The sequence below is a fragment of the Haplochromis burtoni genome, unplaced genomic scaffold (assembly GCF_018398535.1).
Source record: "Haplochromis burtoni strain Fernald_Lab_line unplaced genomic scaffold, NCSU_Asbu1 Contig_5, whole genome shotgun sequence".
NCBI classification, from domain to species: Eukaryota; Metazoa; Chordata; class Actinopteri; order Cichliformes; family Cichlidae; genus Haplochromis; species Haplochromis burtoni.
The window spans coordinates 1,550,224-1,572,413 of record NW_024582366.1 but is presented as its reverse complement, the minus strand read 5'-3'; the positions used below and the strand labels follow the sequence as shown (position 1 = coordinate 1,572,413).

Sequence of the window (22,190 nt, the reverse complement as noted above, 5' to 3'; positions counted from 1 at the left end):
GAAAGTACGTTATTTGCATTGAAAATATTGTCCAATAGAAGTAGAAGGTAATGTAATGTGAAATTACTTAAAGTACAAGTACAATGAAACATTAAAAGTTTGTAAGCATATATACTAAATTACCTTTCTCCATGAGTCCTGCCTGTGCTGACATTGTAAGACGTTGGTAAGTCAGTAAGACAGCAGGGGTGGGTGGTATGACCCCATGCCACCCCTCTGGACACGCCCCTGTTCTAACAACCTGCAGGAAAATTTCTCATCCTAATTTTTTTTGCTGTTTAAATCTTTGAATAAAAATTATTCAAAGCCTGAACAAAATTAATTGTGGTTTTAATCATGGCCCACACTAATTTTTTGTTCTTCATTTACTTTAGTATTATTCTGCAAAATATATTTTTCTTAGTTTATCATATTAGTCAAATAAGCAAAAAACAAGAAGCAAGCAAAAAGCAACTTGTTTGTTTTATGTCCAGGGAAAAAACATTTAAAAATCGTAATCCTTTATATACTTCAAACAGGGTCACAGTCCTCCTTTTGAATATTTTTGTTTTTCCTTTCCTATATATAGCTTAGCTATTCTCTCTGCAGTGGAAGGTTTGACACTACTTGTGTACCCTGAGTAATCCCCCTATTTTTTAATCGCTGAGGTTCATTAATGCTAGTTCATCTTATTTTTTATTTTTTTTTACTTGGAAATACACGTTATATTTAGGAACGTTATTACTGAGCAGAGCCACTGAGATCCTTACATCATTTTTACTGTTTATTAACCAGAAAAGTGAATAACAATGACAATCTTGTGCTGGATCGACCCACCCCCTGTGACGTTACACCGCCTTAAATCTTCACGTTTAACGACCTCAGTTTTTCATAAGCTTAAATTTATATCGTCAACTCACCTAAAAATAACACTTACTAATATTGTTTTAGTACTCTTTATTTATTTTTTTATGTTAAATCAAGGTCTCTTATTTTGAAAACCAATCCGCCACCCGGAATCACATGACCGGACTGTGGCGCGGTGTAGTGAGCGGATAGTCCTGTGTGTACATGTCTACTTTAGCCAAAGTCATGTCCAGTAAGTACAGAGTTCTCCGTGTTTCGCAGTTTAATGTTAAATCGCTGAGCGCGGGTTTGAAGCCTGCGGCTCTCCGTCACTCGCTGAAGTTCCGTGTTTGTTTCCTCAGAGTTCCGTCTGGCGGTGGTTCAGCTGCAGGTGAGCAGCGTCAAAGCAGACAACCTGAGCAGAGCCCGGGGGCTGGTGAGGGAGGCTGCAGGACAGGGCAGCAAAGTGGTGCTGCTACCGGTGAGGAGGAGGAGGAAGGGCGCCTCACGGCTGCTTGTCAGCAGTCTGAAGTGCTTATTTTAAAATACAACCAACTAAACAAGCCAGTGTCCGGGGACAAATACAGCTGTAGATTTTATTTAAAAGACGTGTCCCCTGAGAGGACGGCGCTTTACCATTAACGCGGTGTCGTCTTTGTGTTTTTATGAACTGTTTGTTCCCTTTTCTGGACATCCGTTAGTGCAGGAATGAAATATTTCTAAAAAGTTCCCAGCACAGGACCCTCAGATGAGCTGCCTTTTTGGACTGCTCAGATTTACCCTATGAGCTTATGATCTCCCTGTCGTTAACACAGGAATGCTTCAATTCTCCATATGGGACCAGCTTCTTCTCCAGATATGCCGAGAACATCCCAGGAGAATCCACCCAGGTGCTGTCGGAGGCAGCAAAGGAGAACGAGGTGTATCTGGTGGGAGGTGTGAAAGCAGCCGTGGATTTAAAGCTATTACATAGAGTACATTAAAGTTCACTTCTAATGTTACTGTAAAGGAGCTGATGATGCTTCATGTAGTTCAGCTACAGTAAGAGTTGTGTGTATCACGCTGTGGTGTTAGATCCTCAGAGTTAACAGCTCACCAGTAGTAGAGCTAATATATAACTCCACTGTGTTTCCTGCTGTGGGTTGTCAAGACGATGTGGAAAATGTAATCTGTTTCTGGGTAAACTGTAGGAAAAATAGTGAGAACTTTGAATGTTTAACTCCCTGCTGCTTGCACTCCCTGCTGCTTGCACTCTACCGTGTTTTATCCTCTAAGTGTTCCATCAGAAACCTTTTTAACAGATCCATCACACTAACAAGCTCAAGGTTTCGTTTCATGTGCAAGTAATCCCTATGAGATAAAATCTCAGGTTTAAGACTTTTTTTAAAAACTTGGATGAGTACGATGTCACAAAGACTGATATCTGCTGTTCAAACCTTCTGTTTCCAAGAGGTGGCCAATCAGAAGAAAGGAGAGGGGAGGCGCTGGTCTCAGGCAGAGGATGGACTGATGGGCTTCACCACAGACAGTATAAAAATAGAAAAGGCGATCTGACCTGTTGAAGTCGTGTTTTTTTTAAGCATTGAGTTGAAAGTTTTCTCCATCGTCATGTTGGGTGCAAGTACAGCAGGTGACGAGGTTTTACAGAATTCTCCCAAAGATTTATTTCTTTGGTTGTCGTGTCTCTTTCATGTGTCTCTGTCAGAGGATAAACACATGGAGATAGTAATGATCGTAACAGGGCCACTTGCCACCCAAGCGTGGTCATCGTTTAAGAAGATTGGAATAACTTTAAATCCAAGTTCAGTTCAAACTACTTTTCGTTATGTCGATGTTTCCAGTTGTCCAGGTCATTGGGGTCTTAACTGAACCTTCTTTGTGTTTGTGATGACATCCGTCTCTCTCGTCCAAGAGCCTTTTCATTTCAAACCTCTCGAGTTTTTAAGCTCTTACGACTCGTCATCATCCACAGGATCCATTCCCGAGGAGGATGGTGGGAAGTTGTACAACACCTGTACAGTGTTTGGCCCTGATGGAGAGATGATTCTTAAACACAGGAAGGTATGTGTGGGTCATATACAGTGTGTGGTCAGTTGCAGAGATGAATCCTCTTCATCTTTTTTCTTTCTTCCTCTAAGATTCACTTGTTTGACATCGACGTTCCCGGAAAAATCCGCTTCCAGGAATCTGAGACGCTGAGCCCGGGGAGCAGTTTATCGCTGTTTGACACACGTGAGCGACAGCCGCAGACTCTGGCTTTCTGCCTCGCAGTCTGGATGAGCATACATTGATCTGATGTGTTCCTCCTGCAGCGTTCTGCAAAGTGGGTGTTGGGATCTGCTATGACATGAGGTTCGCGGAGCTCGCCCAGCTCTACAGCAGGAAGGGTAAGCGTCTGAAAGGAGTGTTTAGATTTTGTTTTCCTGTGATGTACCAGAGCTGATTGGACTGCGCTTTTGTCCTCAGGCTGTCAGCTGCTGGTTTACCCCGGAGCCTTCAACATGACCACAGGCCCCGCCCACTGGGAGCTCCTGCAGAGGGGGAGGTCAGACTGAGGGTCATAGTCAGTCACTCCCAAAAGAATAATTTACTGCAGACATGTTAGAGTCATCTTTCAGCCACATATCTGATCTGAGGGTTGAGCTTTCGTTAACCAGACATGTTACTTATAAGGCACAAGAACGCCTGAATGAACACAAGCTGAATAATAAACGCAGCATGACGAGAGCTCAGGGACTACAAACTGAGATCTGCTGCTGTTTAAATCTGCAACGAATCATTTTAATGTCTCTTTATGCAGGGCGCTTGATAATCAGGTGTATGTGGCCACAGCATCACCTGCCAGAGATGAAGCTGCCTCCTACGTGGCCTGGGGTCACAGCACCGTCGTGAACCCGTGGTAAGAAAATAAGATCAAAAAGGCAGGGCGTGATAAGGCGGTTAAAGTTTTCAGAGGGACAACTTGAGGCCGTAAAAGTAGAAGGATTCAGGGTTTTAACAATGTAGAGCAGTTAGGGTGGAGTACAGATGTAGAATCAGCAAGCTGTTGTCAGAGTTTATCTCACTGCCGTCTCTGGGTAAGCTGAGGAACTCCAGTAGGAACAAACTTGAAAAGCAGCTTTTTTCAGACGCAAATTCATTGTAACCTTGTATTTCATGAGCTTTAAAAACGTTGTCACAAGGTTTAAATCCAGTGAAGCCTTCCTACGCTGAGCCGTTTATTGTTCGGATGCCATGCACGCCATGTAAAGTGTAACTCGGGTAACAGGAGGCAGGTTAAATAGCCCACGGTGGTTTTTTGATTTGGATCTTGGCTGCCACACAAACGGCTTGAGGGAATATTTCACGTTGGCAGGCGCGACCAAAGAGCTTTAAAGTTCATCTGGGAATTTCGGCTTATCCAGGTGTTTAGTTTCTTTCTGATGACTCCACCCCGTCGTGTTACCTGAACCTTCCTGCAGCGCCGCTGCTGTCATGTGTGGGTTTTGTTTGTCTGTCTGAGGAACAGACGTGTTTCTTTAAGCGGAGGTTGTGTGCTGGGAGCAGTTTGTTATCTTAACCTGTTCTACGGGCATCAGCTGCTGACGTCGAGTGAGTGTCACCAAGAGGTCTGAAGAGTTACTCATCAACTCTGAAAGTGTCGTCAGCTGAAAAGTGTCCAGCGACACGTCCCTGCCTGCCTGTGAAGAATCGACGGCTTACGTCATGACCGTACAAAACAGATGAAACTTAAAGCTTAACTGTGCGTTAGCATTTAAAGTTTTAATGTGTTTCCTGCAGGGAATCTATATGAATGTAAAATAAAAAAACAACAACTAGCTGTTACAACATAGAATAAATTATTCAATACTTTTTTGTAAAAATGAAATAAGAAAATATCAACTGTGAGGAAGTTTAAAGGAGCGTTTCTTGTGCTGATTTGTGAATAATTCTGTTGTTACAGGGGGGAAGTCATTTCCAAGGCTGGACCAGAGGAAGCTGTTATTTATGCCGACATCGGTGAGGAAAAGCAGAAGTCTGCTTGTCTCTGTGGAATGTGAAAGTCATTTACAGTTATGTAATCTTTGATCAGCTGGTGAGGAAAGTGGAAAAATGAGTTTCTGCTCTGAGAAGAAGTTTTAGTTCACTGCTTTAATGATTTCCTCTACAGAATAATACTAAAAAATGAAGACCTGACAATGTAAAACAGAGAAAACATTTCAGTCTGGCACAGCAGCAGTTACTGCACAGTGCTCGTGTTTACTCTGCCGTTGCTGTGATTGTGTCTTCTCTCTAAATGTGTCGCGTGTTTTCAGACCTGCAGTATTTGGCCGACATCCGGCAGCAGATCCCGATCACATCTCAGCGTCGGGACGACCTCTACGCGGTGACGTCAGTGCAGGACGGCTCGAGCTGAACTCTGAACCTCGGGTCCAGCTCTTCAAATCGAGCAAAAAGGATCCTGTAAAGTCTCATCCATGTGATTCTTGTTAAAGTGGATTGAAGAGAGAAGCAGGCCTGCAGCAGCTCGCTGTCCAGCAGAGGAAAACATGAGTCAGCTGGACAGTCGCTGATTGGCTGTTTTAAGATAACTTGAATGAAGAAACGTTGCATTAAAAGCTGTGACTTTTGTATCCAGTGCAGATCTAGTTAAAAGCTTTTTGATGAGCAGTGACTCATTTATCATTTCTGGTTACAGATGAATGGGAAGACTGGCCGCTTGTTTGTTTTCAGAGCTTTCTTTGTTTCTGAATCAGTGCTCAAGAATAAAAAACAAACCTGAAATCCAATGCAGCTTTCTTCTACTGTAAAAGAAATATGAATTCACCTCTCGTACGCCTTATAGATCTATGAAGTAAAAGAGGGCTTGGTGTCATTTTGGAAGTCTTTATTAAATCTTCAAATAGGTTCAAAAAAACAAAAACTAAACAAAACAACCACCAAGAACTGTTCTTGTACAGTATCTTAAAAACTATATTTAAATGGTAATTACAACAAACATATTTACACATCAGTGCTCTGTGGCTTCAGTTTTTAAGTGACCGTCAGGCTCAAACATCCGTCTCCCTTTGTTCCTGGTTCATCAACTCGTCTTCCAACCTGAATTGATACCGTCTTTTGTATCCTGATGGTGACAAATAAACAAGTTACAAAAGCACAACAACAACCTGACAGCTCTGTTATACTTTCTCTTGTTATGTGCCATATAAATACTTTTAAAAATGGTGGATGCTCATATTAAACAGGTTTTATGCAGTGAGGTCAGCTGTGGGAAGAGCTCAGGCTTCAGACTGCTCCAGGGTCTCCAAATCATCAGCTTAACAATGAGCTCTTTCAAATTGCATTTTACTCCAGTACAGTACAGACACTTCATTGGCTCCCACCACAGTATAAACTTCCCTTTAAAATTCCTTTTAATAGTTCATAAAACTCAATGGTTTGGCCCCAGTACAGCAAGATGCCCTTAGATCAAAACTCAAAAGCGTTTGTGTTCACACAGGCTGACATTCAGCAGCTCATCACTCATCCATTTTCTTTCTGTTATCCAATTCAGGGTCACGGAGGGCTGGAGCCAATCCCAGCTGACATAGGGTGAAAGGCAGGGAACACACAGACGTCACGGTCAGTTTAGAATCACCAGTTAACCTGATCCCATTAACTGCATGTCTTTGGACTGTGGGGGAAGCCAGAGTACTCTGAGAGAACCCACACATGAACTCCACAAAGAAAGGCCCCAGGTGGGATTTTAACCCACGACCTTCTTGCTATGAGGTGCTAATCACCGCATCACTGTGCCGCCCTCAACACTGTAGTTTTTCTGTAAAGTTTTATTTTGAAGTTTTCACTGCCTTAAGGTATTTTAAACCTTCACAGGTTTTTATGTGTTTATCATTAAGCACATTGAGTTTATGTATAAATAAATAAACTGCTCTAAACACTTGATGTCAGGTGTGATTTTCTACATCCAGCTCTGTGTGACGTCTTACAGAAGACGTTCCTAATGCTGTGATCTCAGGCACACGTCTTACAGCTCTATTAAAGGAGGCACAGATTTGCTTTGCAGCATGACAGCATGCTCAAACATTCATCCAGACTCATATAAAAATAGAAGCTAAGAGCCTCTTGGCATGGCATTTTTCCCAGTAGCTAAAACAGAATTTCCATAATTTCTTCATAAAGTCCACCAATAAAAAAGCTCCTCAGGTTCCAGTCTAAAGGCAAAGGCTGCAAATATTTGATTTAACTATTTGCACTATTTTCTATTAAATTCACTGATAAACAAACACATTGATCTGCTTACCTCTCCATTGTTGTTTGTGCTCTTCCTTCTTCCTCTTGTTTATTTTGTCCAGGTGGATCTGATACGCCACTCCAGCTATCACCATGATCCCAACCACCACACACAGACCTGTGCTGAACATCCACATGGCCGACGATGCTCGATTCGTCACAGGCCTGGCCTCCACTCCATCTGAGCAATCATCAGGAAAAAACAATAGTAAAAATGTTTTCAGTGTGCCATAGAGCCAAGGCCAATAAATAAAGTGTAAATAAATAAATAACACCTGACTCCAAAAAGAACCTGCAATAAAAAAAACACTAAAGAAGAAGATTTAAAATCCAAAGAGTCCAAATCCATAAACTGTATTTAAAAGATGTACATCGCCAAGGTGACTTTTAACATTTTTGACTGATTGATTAACTGATTGATCCAAAAGTGATAAGATTTAAAAAACAAAACACAAACCTGTCTGTCTTTACATGTTAAACTAGAGCTTTCAAAAATTCAAAGATGATAAAAACTGGACTGGTTTGCTAATGTTAATTAATATCAAACCAGTCAGACACGTGACATTACCCAGTATAGGGAACCAGCTGATAGCAGAATTTGCTTAACTATGAGTTTCACAGATAAGGAGAATCGTGCTGCTGTGTCTGAACACTAATGACTGCACTTACAGGTTGACATCACGGTTTGGTTCATCGACTGGTTATCAATGATGCACGACACAATGGAGTCGTGGGAAATGTTGAGGGTCAAGTGGCTGGTGATGTTGTAGAGATTGTCTGGGAGTGATGTCATCTGAGTCCTCACCGACCCTGCGGGGGGCTCCTCGCTGTCGTTGATGAGCCAGTACACTGCAGGTGTGGGATAACCTCCAGTGGAGTGACACAGGAAGACCTTCTCATCGCCCTGCACTGCCTCTTCCTTCTCCAGCTTTGGGGTGCTGAAACTGGCTGCAAACATATGTGTTGATTCTATATTTAGTAATATTTAGAATCTCTTTTCCTCCAGTAATTACATGAAAGAAGCTGAGGGATTAGGGAAAGCATTAAGACATTACTCATCATGGAAACAATGCCTCCAACACTCCCACAATATGATTGTGAATGTTTTCATGCAGCAGTTTATTGTTTTTTTCTAGTCTTCTAACTAGTCAGATACATATGGTACCTACAAATCATTACAGACACGTGTGGCATGTTATAAATGTGCAGGAGTTTTGCTGAAACACATCTGAACTGTTACAATTCAGGTGTTTATAAGATAAGATCATCTACCAGTGATGTAAACAGGTGCAAACAAGCAACAAACGTGACCTTATATTATATTCAGAACTCTTTAAACTCTGACTCCCATCTGGACTCAGGCAAAGAGGGAAGAAGAATAAATAATGTCTGTAACTGTGTTGGTGCAAAGTTAAAAGAAAACACTCACTGCACTATATTGCAACGTATATTGAACTGGAACATGAATACAGAGACTTTGGTCACAAACACATCTAGAAAACGTTCAATTTTGTTAATTAAAAAAATCCCTAAAATACAAAAAAATAAGTGTCTCGTGCTTAAAATTTCCGGCTTTTAATGTGTCCTCATTCCGACAAAATTTACAGCCATGTCTGCCACCAACCACCAGAGACTGGACTTCTAAATATCCTTCTTCTGCTTCCCCCTGAATCCCGCGGGACTTACCTGCTGTCCTGAGGCATGTGGTGCACAGCCTGGCGCTCTGATTCTTCCCTAACACCATGAAAAGGCTGTAAGACATTTGGTCTTCAACGGGACGAACCGCTGGCAGGTTTAAAGACACGTTTCCAGTCAGAGGAGCGTCAGCTGGGACTGCGACTCTGTTATTGCTCCATGTCTCCACACTTCCATCGGGCTTCCATACCGACCTGAGTACCAACTCACTGTCTCTCATCCACTCAATGGTGACATTCTCGGAGTTGACTAACTCAGGGAGAACGCAAGGCAGAGACATTGGCCGTCCCACGATCCCCAGAACACAACTGTCATCTGCACACAAAAAGGAGACACGCTATTTACTGTCATTATGTCACCGTGTGATCTGCAGACAGTCAGGCATCTTACCCAAACAGGCGCACAAACTAAATAAACTCAACAGAAGTCCTGCGCGTAAAAGTGCCACCGGCGTCTCCGGATTTGGGCGCATTTGCGCACAAAAACTAGAAAATCTATCAACAGACGTTTTTCTCTTCAGCTTGGAAAAACAAAACTCGCTCATTTCTGCGTAATTCAAAAGTCAAACTTCACTTCCTCGTCCTCTGCTCGTTCCAACCCCGCGTACACCTCCGACCTCATTAATGTCAGTCATGCGGCGGCCTGTTGTGCCATACCTGCTCTCGCTGCCTCTCTGTCTCTCTCTCTCTATTTCTCGCGTCTTTTCTGAGTTAAAAACGTGCAAAAATACCGCTGAAGGATTTAAAAATAAAACATAAAGTAGAAAAATAAAAAATCAAGAATAAAACTCGAGGACGGTTAGTTTCTGTCAGCAGTTTCATGTCAGGTAACACACACCCAAACATACGACACGAAACGTGATGACATCTGACTCTGTGACTCATTCACAGCATCTGGAGAAGAAGCTACAATCAAACTTCCTGTTATTGCGGTTACGTTCGTTTCATCCAGAGGAAACACAACGAGTTTGTGTTTCATTCTTTCACCTGATCGCGACTGTGAAACGGAGAGTATCATAAAAGTAAAAGTAGTCATTACTTAAGTACTGTACTCGGTTCTAAGGTACTTGTAGTTTACTTTCATTTTCTGCTAATTGAACGTGATGGACACGTTAATCTACACACAGTTATTAGCTAATCAAAAACATTATTCTGAAACTTGTCTCATTTTAATACTTGTGCCAGTAGATTACTTTGAGTGTTATTCAACCCCACTGGATGAAAGTACTTACTTAATATACTAAGTTTACTCATGAAGTTTTAATTTACTTTTAATTTACTTAAACACATCTATCTTTGTTTTATTTCTGTTCTCCTCTGTACTTCTACTACTTCGGATGGAAATATTGCACTTTGTACTTCGTACCTTTTATTTAAAATCTTTCTTTATTGTTTTGGAAATTTCAAAATAAAAGTTTTTTTTTGTTTAATTATCAAAGAAAGTATCAGCAGTATCCAAGCAGTTAAAATAACCCAAAAAACGTGATAAATACAAAAATTAGTCATTTTTATGAGTTTACATAATGACTTTTACTTTACTTGTGCCATTATTTACGACTTTTACTTCAGTAAAGAGTCTAAATACTTGTTTTATCACTTAAAACAGATAATCAGTATAAAATATTTGTGCAACATAATTTTTCATGTAAAATATCCATAATTAAGGAAAATGGTTTTAAATGAGCCCGGCAATTTTTCTGAACCAATTTTCTACACTTTATTTATTTTTACACTTCACTTCAACTCCATTGCAAGACAAAAAATCCTGGTAACACCATTTTGCCTAAATGAAAGTGTGAATGCATGCTGTTTGTTCTAACATACTGTCTGTCACTTCAATCTGTAAACGACAGTAGGGCCTATATAACTGCTGCTGTGCTTTTAGAAGCTTTGTGATTTTATTGGGAAAATACATGATTTCATATTTTATTTTAAAAATCTCATAGTGCAGTGAAAGTATTTCAAATTAAATGCAATTAGAGAAACAAAACTTCAACAAATGAAATGTACATTTTGAGTGAAGCATTATTGCTATTATCTCACTCTCATATACCCAATTTGATTTTTCAGTTTATTATTTTATTAATAGTTTTCTTCAGTTGTTATTGTGCAAGAATCATTTATACTGTGCATACTATAAACATATACATATATATACAGCAGTATAGGATGAAATCTGAAATAAAATGAAAATGAAGTTACCTTCATGATATTCCTATATATATATAGCGTAGTAGTTAGACTACACGCCTTTGGAGCAGAGGATCGCAAAGTTCGAGTCCAGTAAGGGTCCTAAGGCTAGACCCCCTATGCTAAGCAAGCCTACCGCAGACATGAGCGAGACAGATAAATATGAAGGCATGCCGGCTCGGACGTCGCCCGGATCAACAAGGTCCGCGTCAGCTGTTGAGGAACCAGGGCACCGAGAAGTGGGCCACTGGAACGAAAGCAGAGACGAAAACAGGGCGTTGCTGGAATGCTACTACGCAAGTAACCCCGGCGGAAGGGGCTACATGAATAGGATGACGGACCTATGGATTCTTCGATACCCAACATCCACAATGACGGCGAAACAACTAGTAGCTCAGTGTTCCAACATTCGAAAGAAGGGACTGCTCTCACAGCTAGAGATTGACGAGGTACAACACAAATGCTAGGCAAGGAGGAGTCAGGACGCCAGGTCAGGGGGGAGATATCATCACCCCCACCCGAGATTGGGTACATAGCCCCAAGTGCGATAGGAGAAGGATCGTTGAGTGCGAGAGGAACTGACCTGAAAAATAGGATCATGGCCAAGCTTGAAACCTGGATCCCCCGTAGCCGGTTACCAAGATTACGTGAAGTACCCTCAGAAGGTCTGCTAGATGATGTTAATGCAGCACTACGGCCACCACGATTACCGACACTAACAAGCTGATCTACAATACGGCAGCAGTGATCAGCTACAAGTTGAACAGCCACAAGGGGCAGTACCCTCCATGGAGAAGGAGGCTAAGAGGCGCAAAACACCAGCTACTGGTAGACAGAACAGTCAGCCGAGACTGCAAGACCAGACTGACCAACCTGTGCACTGCCTGGATTGATTACAAGAAGGCCTATGACTCAATGCCCCACAGCTGGATACTGGAATGCCTAGAACTAGTATATAAGATCAACAGGACCCTGAGAGCCTTCATCAGGAACTCAATGGGGATGTGGCGTACAACACTAGAGGCCAACTCCAAGCCCATAGCACAAGTCACCATCAAGTGCGGGATCTACCAAGGAGATGCTCTGTCCCCACTGCTGTTCTGCATAGGCCTGAACCCCCTCAGTGAGATCATTAACAAGACTGGCTACGGATACCGACTACGGAACGAAGCAGTTGTCAGCCACCTCCTGTACATGGATGACATCAAGCTGTATGCCAAGAGTGAACGAGACATCGATTCACTGATCCACACTACCAGGCTATACAGCAATGACATTGGAATGTCGTTCGGACTGGAGAAGTGTAGTCGGATGGTAACAAAGAGAGGGAAGGTAGTCAGAACTGAGGGGATTGAACTACCAGAAGGCAACATTGCAGACATAGAGGACAGTTACAAGTACCTGGGGATCCCGCAGGCGAATGGGAACCATGAAGAGGCGCTAGAAAAGCTGCAACCACCAAGTACCTGCAGAGGGTCAGGCAATGCTCTTTTACTAAATATATATATATATATATATACATACATACATACATACATACATACATACATACATACATACATATATATATATATATATATATATATATATATCATGTATATATATATATATATATATCAAACTAAATGAAAGTTAAATCAATGTTGTGCAGTAACGTTTTAGGGGGTGGAATAAATCACAATATTGTGAGTGAAATCAGCATACCTAAAAACACTGAATATAAATATTAAAACTGTGTTTTTAAATAACCCTAAACTCTTATTTTGACAATCAGCTGTATGAATTTCTAATTGTGTTTTAGTAAATTGTGGAAACATAACTACAGAGGAAATGACGCAAACAGGAAATACTGGAAAGTCATACTCACACCCCCGGGTTTAGTCTTCCAGGAAACGTTTTCTTCCAGACTGGATCAAAAAAAATCTTATTGCGCTATTTTTCAAGCGAATAATCTTAAATGTAAATCAGGTTTTATCCCGTTCAGGTGACTCTGTTTAGCTTAAAATCCTTTACTGACGGTAAATCTGTCGTTTAGTGCGAACTCATGGAGGAAATGCTAACTGGAAGGCAAAACGCGGGGACCAAAAAACCCAAAAGCCCCACGAAACTCAAAACACAGCTACTCACGGGCTGATCCTGGTGTCCTTTCGCTCATAATCAGTCATAGTCCAACTTTTTGTATATTTACTGAGATAAATTATGTTTTCTAAACCAAACAGGAAGTGTGATCTCTACAGGTGAGCCTGTAGAAGAACGACGTCAGCAGCGCGCGTGTGTGACCTGCGGTGATCCACGTTGTGTGAACTTCAGGGTTTGATGAGCTTCCTGACAGCCCTGAGGAGGATCAGCTCGTGGATGCCCGTCCTGCAGCGATCCTGCACGAGGAGCTGTCAGATAGGGGCGCGAGCCACCTGCAGACTGCTGCATACACCTGATCACGCACATGCAGTCAACACCTGTCAGCGGCAGAGAGGGGCAACTAGCCTGCAGACCAGGGCATTTGGGCTCTCCGCGTTCAGGCCGAAGAGCACAGATGACCTCGGCAGCAGCAACGGGTTTCATGAGGAGGGCGAGGATGAAGATTTCTTGGAGGACAGCGAGGTGGAGGAGCTGTTCCAGCAGCAGATTCCTGCAGGCATCGGAGAGGGACAGCACAGGGTGTTCATCGTCCACCCAGATGTGAAGTGGGGAAGCAGGAAACAGCATCTGACTACAGGTAACAGCACACACATGCTCAGATGAGCCAGATGGAAAAAGTAGATTTAAATGTATGTTTTTCCTTATTTTCTGACTAATGTAGGTGTCATATTAAACACTGCTAGAGCTCCACCCATGTGCTGTTTAAAGCTTCTGTTTGTGAGAGGCAGCCAAGAAGAAGAAAGTCTGGCAGGCTGCAGTGAGAGCATTTTTAAGGCAATTATCCTGAGCTATGATTGCTCTCCAAGAACAAAGATACACCAGTAGAGATTATCACAAGTTTGCACCGTTACATTTGCAGCTGAGCTGATGATGGCCGAGGCTGAGGGGCTTGTGAACACCTTGGAGAACTGGACTGTGGTGGACAAGATGATCCTCTCCACCAAGACTCCAGAGAAGAAGAGGATATTTGGGAAAGGGAACTTCCAGACTCTCACAGGTATGATCCACTCCGGTGAATCAGAAGGTCTAGACCAAGTGCTGCTTACATGTGAATTACCGGATGTTTCCCTGCAGAGAGGATCAGGCAAACAGCAGGAATCACTGCTGTGTTCGTCAATGTTGAGCGTCTGACTCCTTTGTCTGAGGTGAGCATGTCTGAAAACTCTGGCTGTGTTGGATGAAAGGTTTCTTTTGTTGATGATTCTTTTTCTTCTTCTTTGTTTTTCTTACTCATTTCTGTTTAGAGGGACTTTGAGGAAGTCTGGGGGGTCAAAGTGTTTGACAGATACTCACTAGTCCTCCACATTTTCCGCTGCAACGCCAGAACCAAAGAAGCCAAGCTTCAGATCTCACTGGCAGAGATCCCTCTGTTAAGGTACCTTACACTGCTACCTGTGGGTGGCTTGTAAAATGTTTCAGTCTGATATGATGATGCCTTCCTATCAGTGTTAAGTCACATTTGGTACGTTAATGGCAGATCACGGCTGAAAAATGAAATGGCAAACTTGGATCAACAGGGCGGAGGATCGAGATACATTGGCGGATCAGGTGATGCAGCATCCACAGTGGAAACGAGTCTGCCTGTGTTTATAGATGTCTCTTTTTGATTGGTTGTTACCAATACTGTATATAAATCATGGACATAATATCTGGTTCTGAGTCCATAAAGCCCTCACACCAATTACCCACATTGAAATAACTTATTTTATATTGTTTCCAGTTAATTAAAATAACTCTAATCTCTAATAGTACAATAAACTCTAATAGCTTTTTAATCTAAATCTAAATTTTATACCCCTGAGGCTGGCTGTGCATCTGCTCCCAGACCGAGGAGCTGTCACATAAGGTGGTAACCACTACACCATGGAGCTACCTTCTGCTTCACAAACCACGCCAGGACAATTTTAATAATATATGATCAGTTTTCTTCAATTTGGATCTGATACAGTTATATGTTCGTGCCATTATCGAGGCATGCATCTTAGTCCCATAATTTGCAGTCTTTCTAACGGCCAGCAGGGGGCGTCAGGTCTGGTTTGAGCTTCAGCTTCAAACACAATTGGCTTTACAATCAATCTTATCGACCACTTTGTAACATCATGGTGGCTAAGTCCATCTTTTATATACAGTCTATTTGCAAAATAGGAAGTGAGCATTAGGCGCTCCTACGGTGGCTGTGTTTCTGGGTCAGATATTTGTATCAGTGATGAGCAGAAAGCTGTACTGCTGGGAAATGATGATATAAAGTCTCTGGTCCTTTCAGGAGAGACGCTGTACGAGATCCAGCAGAGGCTGTTGAAAGAGCGGGAGATAAAGATCCGCTTGGCGCTGGAAAAACTTCGGAAAAAGAGGCACCTCCTGCGATCTCAGCGCAGACACAGGGAGTTCCCCGTCGTCTCAGTGTTGGGATATACCAACTGTGGTGAGAGGCTGGAAACGTAGAAGACCAGTAAAAAACAGATTGTTTTCATATAAAGTGTTAAATGTTAAAGCATCCACAACAGTGACACATTTCTTCTGATCTCATCTGTCCAGGAAAAACGACTTTGATCAAAGCTCTGACAGGGGACACCGGCCTCCAGCCCAGAAACCAGCTTTTTGCCACACTGGACGTTACCGTCCATGCTGGCCAGCTGCCGAGTCACATGACCGTTCTGTATGTGGACACCATCGGCTTCCTGTCCCAGCTGCCCCACCAGCTCATCGATTCATTCTCTGCCACCCTGGAAGATATTAAGCACTCAGTACGTAGCAAACCGAGGTTCATCACACACTCGCTGCAGGAGTAAAACTAAGAACTAAAACGAGGTGTGAAAAACATTTTAGCGATCCAACATAAAAATCTAAACTTGGCGTAAACAATAAAAAATGAAACAGTTCAGGCTGTTGATACAGGAAAGGATGATGCTTTCATTTTGTTCGTACCAAATTCTGTCCCTAACCTCTGAATGTCGCGGCCGACATCAAGCCATGTGTTTCCACTTGTCTGTTGTCCAGGTTTGGTGCGCTTGTGTGACTTTGGTTAACTGTTCGTGGCAGTCGAAGCAGCCACACCATCGTAAGCTTTAATTAAATTTAAATTCACCCCTGAATAAAAACTGTAGGGGCCAAGCCGACTTTTAACGTCTTCTAACTGCTGTAAAGTTGCACATTTTAAAACAGGAGACTGTGGTTGTGTTTCTCATCATTTCAGGATCTTCTGATTCATGTTAGAGACATCAGCCATCCAGAGACAGCGAGTCAGAAGGTGAACGTGCTGAATGTCCTGAAGAACCTGCAAATGCCCGACAGGCTGATGAACTCCATGATAGAGGTCCACAATAAAACTGATCTCCTCACCAAGTAAGGGCAAAAACCAGCTCACCTGCCACTGTCATCAGCACATATATACAGTAACTTCCATCAGGACCTGCTTATAATGTACTACGTTATTACTGGTATTATGGCTGACATCCTATTTCTGACCTGTTTTGTTATGGTTGTCTCTCAGTTACGAGTCTGCAGAGCCCGCTGCTCTGCCTATATCAGCCCTGGAGGGGAGGGGCTTGGAACAGCTGAAGGAAGCAGTGGAGGAGGAGATCTTAAAGGCTACGGGGAAACAAATTTTAGATCTCAAAGTTAACCTGAGCTCTCCTCAGCTAAGGTGGGATTGTCTGTGTCAGCGTATCGTTTGGATCAATGGAGCACGTGTGGTAACATGTGTATGCTTTTCCACAGCTGGCTGTACAAAGAGGCCACCGTTCAGGACGTGCAGGTGGATGCAGACGAAGGTTCGGCCGTTGTCAAGGTCATCATCAGCACCGCTGCTCATGGGCGCTACAAGAAGCTGTTTGGAAGCAGATGAGAGGGGAGGAAGGGCGAGATAGCAGAAGTAAAAATGGACTGTACCTCAGTTAAAGAAAAGACTGCTTTTACTGTACAGTATGTTAAAATATATAATGATACAAATCTGTTACAATGTTTTCTTGTAAAAACTCAGATTGCACAAAGATTCAGATGCACAAATGACCCACGCGAGATAAAAGGCAAACTTCAGATGGCTCTAAATGCTCAGTTTCAGAGTTTCATCTCTTTCTACACACACCTTCTGTGAAAACCTTCTGTTTGCGACTGGCAGCAAGTCCGAAGAAAGTTGGCTAAAGGGGGAGGGGCTAAAACAGCTTGTTTTTATGGTAAACTGAGGGTTTCACGAAGCCACTCTAGTCGAGTATAGGAATAAAAAGGTTGTAATAAGCATAAAATGCCCTCATGAGTTGATGTTGAGGCAGACAGAAGTTACAGTTCTTTCAAGTCTTAGTGGAGACAAAAATTCACGTAAACTGCGAGACACCGAGGAACACAGGAAATGAGGTTTGGTGTGGCTAATGATGCTTTTTCATCCGTCTGGAGTTCTTCCGGCAAAGTTTTTGGTTCAGTGCAATCACGGCAGAGCAGAGCGGCAGTGAACCCACAAAGTCTCCCGCGATGATGTTGAGGCTCCCGGCGTCTGATCCGGGACTCTGTTCCTCAAGCCATGTCCTCATATACTCCCAGTTGCTGTAGGTGAGCGTCCGCAGGGATTCCTTCTGGTTCTTGGTGATGTAATATCTGTCAGCTGTCAGGTTCAGGCCGGACACAAAGAAGCCCTCTGAGGAGAGAAAACGGAGTTTTTAGCCACTGACGCGCATACATATCTAATCTCTACAGCCCAAACTCACCTGGACGTCCCAGGTCTTTGTGCCAGTCCAAGTAAGTCATGACTCCATGTGCTCTGCGCTGGTTGGCCCACCAGTAAGGGACGGGAGGCCACAGCTCCTGATGTCTCACTGCAAGCTGGCATTCATAGGAGAGGATGACCTGGTAACCCGACGCCCACAGACTCCGCAAGGTCAGCGCCGATTCCTGTGGAGGACCAGCGGGCCACTCTTAAGTCCCGGTGCACCAGACATTTTTTGTACCATAAATCACCGGTGCAGAGAGACAAGCTCACCTTCTGGGGACACAGCTTAGAGCCAAACAGTTTCTTCAGGGACCAAATGAACGATTCGTGGCATTTGTCATCCATTCCTTCAAAATGGCTGCAAGCGAGGATAACGATCTCCTTCGGGTGAGCCTCGAGCCAAGCAGCAACAGACTCAAGTGTTTCCTGTTAAATAGGATACTCACTGTAACTACCAGAGGAGCCAGACTTACGCTTTTAAAAATAAACCGAACCCTTTAAGCTCTTTGTAGAAATCTCCACCTCTAAATAAACCGACATACAAAGAACTCCAGCAAAAAGTGATCAAATCTGTACCAGCTGGTAAATGCTAATATTGTTTAAAAGACTTTCTGTTGCATCTCAAAATAATACAATCCAATAGAAATGAGATCTATTCAGGTGCAGCAGAACCTTGAACTTTGAAAAAAATTGTGCAGTAGTGATTTGTTTTTTCTAATAACACTGTCAGGTGAAGGTGCTAAACTCACCAGTACGGTCACATGAGTGTATATGACGTGTGTGAAGTACAAGTCGCTGGACGAGTCGTTTGGTTTGTGTGCAACACGAAGGTCAAAGTACCGAATCCCCATTGAAAGCTGTTCTTCAATGGTTTTATCCTGACAGGAAAGAGGTCAACATGATTTCCTGATGGAGGCGTCACTGAAACCAGTCCTGGATTCAGTGACCTCGTCATCAACACCACCTCCCATTTTTGCCTGCATTCATGTCAAACAATTTTTCGACTGACTAATTTCGGTTTAGTCTACATGGTTCCATCCAGCTTACCTGTTTCAACCACATGCAAAGTACTTTATTTAACACTCATTTTCTACATCATAACCAGTTTAAACGATTTATCATTTGCATTTAGATACAAATGATATATTTTTAATCAATAGTTCTTTTTACCTAGATGTCCAGCACCGTGCCTGACAGTTGGCATGATGACCAAATATCCCCGCTTTGGTCTCCTAAGGACGCTGATCCAGAAATCTTGTGGATTGTTCAGATGCAGCTTTGCCATATTCTTATAAGAGAGAAGGTTTCTCCTCCCAAACAGCCTTTTTCTAATTTGTTATCCTGAACTTTAACGATTAACATGCTAACTGAGGCCTGTTGAGTGTGAGATGCAGCTCTTGGGCTTTCTGTCGTTTCTCTGAACATTGCAGGGTTTGACACTGACGGAAATTTGAAGGGATGCCCAGCTGTTGGCAGCTGTTTTGCATGTTTTTAACGTGGGAATAATCTGTCAACACTTGTCAACACACACCTGCATGTTCCAGGCCAGGAAACTGTCACAACTTCTGCTTTTACAGAGATACTCACGCATGCTGATGCTCAGTTAATAAAGTTCATTTGATTAGCTCGCACCTGGCAGGCACCTGGCCTTTTATTTCCTACAGCAGCAGTAACTGTGAAAAACAGCATCGCTGCACTTTTTCTGTTTTCTTGATTAGTTTTTTTAGACCTTGGCTCCTGAGCCCTGGTCTGTAAATACATTTGCAAAGCACACTGACTAGTTAAGAACTTTTTTGGCATATAAACAGCATTTTGTACTACAATCAATATTTGTACAGCAACACTGGATCACATGACTACTCACATGTGAAAGCTCACAGTTCCTTTAAATCTGTGGAGTGTTTAAATGTATTTCTTCTCATTTTTGCTTTCTATCATCAACTTACAGTCTTTCTGTCTGCAGCCAACAACTTTTTAAATAAGTATATTAAGAAGACCAAACAACCTGTTTAAACTTGGGACCGTCTCGTCTCAGCACCCATGGCACTGACTTCTCAGTTGTCCTCACACCTTTGCCGACATAGTGACAGCGCAGTGGTTGTATTTTCAGTGCCTACCTGTGTGGTGGCCCATCTAAAAATGGCCGGCCTTGTGAAGCAGCTAAAAACTCCATCCAGGAGCCGGAAAAAGTCCGACTCAGCCCTGACCAACGGGGAGTTTATGTCCAGGCAGTAACTCATGGCATCGTGGCTTCCTACAGGAACACATTTTAAAAGTAAAGAAACTGGTTTGTGGCGCAAGTTGCTTCAAAAAAATTCTTACTTGCTTGTTTATCTGATAAATGTTGACTTTGTTGTTTACTGTGTCTGTGTGTGATCATGACTGTTTTGTGTAACTGTAACAATCCCAGTCTGAATTGTTGTCCAGTGGTAAAAGAAGATCATTTACCTCAGTGAAAGTAACAATACCAGAGTGTAAAATATGTATGTAAATGTTGTATATGTGAGTGAAAATATAAAAATAATATCAGAGAAATGTAATTAAATTAAAACAAAAAACAATGTTCCCAGTGAGAGGGGAGCCCCAAAGCTCAGGGTGACCAGGTCCAACTTCACACATCGAGTCCAAAGAATAACAAACAACACAAGCAAAACGGCTCAGCTTCACATGAAAATGATTTTTCAAACAGGGTTTGAAGATGTCGATGGTGGTGGTTGGTGAGGTCCACTGTTCAGTGTCGCTACAACAAAGGCCCGATGTCCTCTACACCTTAATCTGTTTCTCAGTAAAGGCCAGAAGCATCCAGCCAGCTGACAGCAATGATCTTTTGGGAGTGTGCATAGTTTAAAAACCAGAAAGGTGAGGCAGGGCTAACCCATCCAGTGACTCAAAAACAAACAATGAAATCTATGACGCGCTGCAGCCAGTGTGAAGTAGCCAAAACAGGGGAAATGTGGTCTGGTTTGCACACAGCCCAAAACAAATCTGTCTGTGAATATGCAGAGTTTTAAACCACAGAGATCTTACACTGCATATAAATAATAAAAACATAAAGTAGTTGTGAAATAAGTTTAGTGGAAGGAAAAGTCTAGTGTTGAAGTACACATGTAAAGTAGAATAAATAGTACTGACATAAAGTATTACCAGGTATTACTTCAATACTAAGTAAACGTATTTAGTGATTTTCCATTGGTAGATAATTGTCACACTGATGCTTTTGATATTTTTGTGTTTAAAGCGCCTTAAAACTTCAGGTGACTGTCACATATTTAAACACAGAAATACGACAATTACACGACTGTTGGCTGCGCTGTGCGTCTATAAATTCACGAGGAATCCTAAAAGTGCGAATGTACCTGGAATGGCCAGGTGTGTGAGAGGAACGTCCCACAGCTCTTCAGGTACGGCTGACATCCAGTCCCGGCAGCTCGCATCCATGTCGCTCAGTCACTCACCGAGTTATTGATCGTAGATCTGTTTCGAGTGATCGATGCGGTTTTAATCTGCGCTGATCTTTAAACAAACAAGCTACATGAGACAGAGGAGGAGGGACTCAGGAAAAGCTTTAATTTCCTGGTTTCCACTGACAGCTCATCATATGTAGATCATTTAGGGACATTTGGAAAAGTCTCCGAAAACTTTCGTAGCAGCGGGTTTCTTTGAAGTCACCACGAGTTCCCCAAACAGGAAGTTTTGAGCGACACGTCATTTTTATATTTGTCGGTCACTGTTTCTAAATCACTGTAGTTCTTTTAATGGTGGACCAAGAGCCGCCCCGCTATTACTTACGGCAGTTCAGCCGGTGGCACAGCAGAGGGCGCTCGGGAGGTAAACTCAATGGCGCTAAACAGCAACAGTTTTCTTGCTTTAACCCTTGTATGGTGTTCGGGTCTGTGAGACCCGTGTTCAGTTTTTTTCAAAAGAAAAATTAAACAATTAATTATTTTTTCACGTGTAAATGTGTTGTGTCTTTCCACTCACTCCACTTGATTATAACTGATTTATTTATAACATTTTATATAAAAGAAAAACGAGAAGCACATTAATTCATAAATGTGATCTAACAAAGGTAAAGGGAAAAAATTAACCATGTTTGCTGTTCATATGGTTTGTAATTGGGATGAAGTAAACATCTGTTGAGTAATTTAACATAAAATTGTTTGATAGTGTTAATTTGGAAAGCCAAAACTCTAGCGGGTCCACCAGACCCATGAACACTGGCTGAGTAACAAAAATACGAACACCACACAAGGGTTAAGACACCTTACACACATACAATAACAGTAGTCGACGAAAAGGTAAATAACACAAGACTCGTATTCTTTAGTTTTCCTACACGGAAGCAGATTTGGGCCATTAAAACGTCAATCTTC

The 22,190-nt window shown here is 42.4% G+C and overlaps 4 protein-coding genes across 7 annotated transcripts; 2 read left to right on the top strand and 2 right to left on the bottom strand.

Annotated features, from left to right (window-relative positions):
• Window positions 1-972: 972 nt before the first annotated feature.
• nit2 (nitrilase family, member 2) lies at window positions 973-5,589 on the top strand. The gene is made up of 10 exons (XM_005923431.3): window positions 973-1,078; window positions 1,188-1,306; window positions 1,641-1,761; window positions 2,798-2,886; window positions 2,964-3,057; window positions 3,138-3,212; window positions 3,292-3,370; window positions 3,626-3,724; window positions 4,769-4,824; window positions 5,121-5,589. Exons 1-10 carry the CDS (start codon window positions 1,051-1,053, stop codon window positions 5,219-5,221), a joined length of 861 nt encoding a protein of 286 aa, XP_005923493.1. The 5' UTR covers window positions 973-1,050; the 3' UTR covers window positions 5,222-5,589.
• LOC102307514 (ICOS ligand) lies at window positions 5,548-9,676 on the bottom strand. 3 transcript variants are annotated; one of them, XM_042222248.1, is made up of 6 exons: window positions 9,181-9,676; window positions 8,782-9,105; window positions 7,765-8,043; window positions 7,106-7,276; window positions 5,813-5,929; window positions 5,548-5,652 (listed from the first exon to the last, which is right to left on the bottom strand). In XM_042222248.1, exons 1-5 carry the CDS (start codon window positions 9,332-9,334, stop codon window positions 5,856-5,858), a joined length of 1,002 nt encoding a protein of 333 aa, XP_042078182.1. In that variant the 5' UTR covers window positions 9,335-9,676; the 3' UTR covers window positions 5,548-5,652; window positions 5,813-5,855. The 3 variants fall into 3 exon arrangements, with proteins under 3 accessions (XP_042078182.1, XP_005923497.1, XP_005923498.1); XM_005923435.3 differs by lacking the exon at window positions 5,548-5,652 and having other exon boundaries at window positions 5,704-5,929; XM_005923436.3 differs by lacking the exon at window positions 5,548-5,652 and having other exon boundaries at window positions 5,704-5,929; window positions 9,447-9,675.
• Window positions 9,677-12,859: 3,183 nt separating this feature from the next.
• gtpbp6 (GTP binding protein 6 (putative)) lies at window positions 12,860-17,165 on the top strand. Its single transcript, XM_005923434.3, has 10 exons — window positions 12,860-13,695; window positions 13,978-14,115; window positions 14,193-14,263; window positions 14,363-14,493; window positions 14,596-14,666; window positions 15,382-15,540; window positions 15,654-15,862; window positions 16,312-16,460; window positions 16,609-16,761; window positions 16,836-17,165. The coding sequence occupies exons 1-10, from the start codon at window positions 13,296-13,298 to the stop codon at window positions 16,960-16,962; spliced, it is 1,608 nt and encodes a 535-aa protein (XP_005923496.1). The 5' UTR covers window positions 12,860-13,295; the 3' UTR covers window positions 16,963-17,165.
• si:dkey-66a8.7 (PI-PLC X domain-containing protein 1) lies at window positions 17,012-21,583 on the bottom strand. Of its 2 annotated transcripts, XM_014333911.2 has the most exons (6): window positions 21,174-21,583; window positions 19,935-20,071; window positions 18,567-18,695; window positions 18,088-18,243; window positions 17,816-17,999; window positions 17,012-17,745 (listed from the first exon to the last, which is right to left on the bottom strand). In XM_014333911.2, the coding sequence occupies exons 1-6, from the start codon at window positions 21,253-21,255 to the stop codon at window positions 17,480-17,482; spliced, it is 954 nt and encodes a 317-aa protein (XP_014189397.1). In that variant the 5' UTR covers window positions 21,256-21,583; the 3' UTR covers window positions 17,012-17,479. The 2 variants fall into 2 exon arrangements, with proteins under 2 accessions (XP_014189397.1, XP_005923494.1); XM_005923432.3 differs by lacking the exon at window positions 18,567-18,695 and having other exon boundaries at window positions 21,174-21,582.
• Window positions 21,584-22,190: the final 607 nt, after the last annotated feature.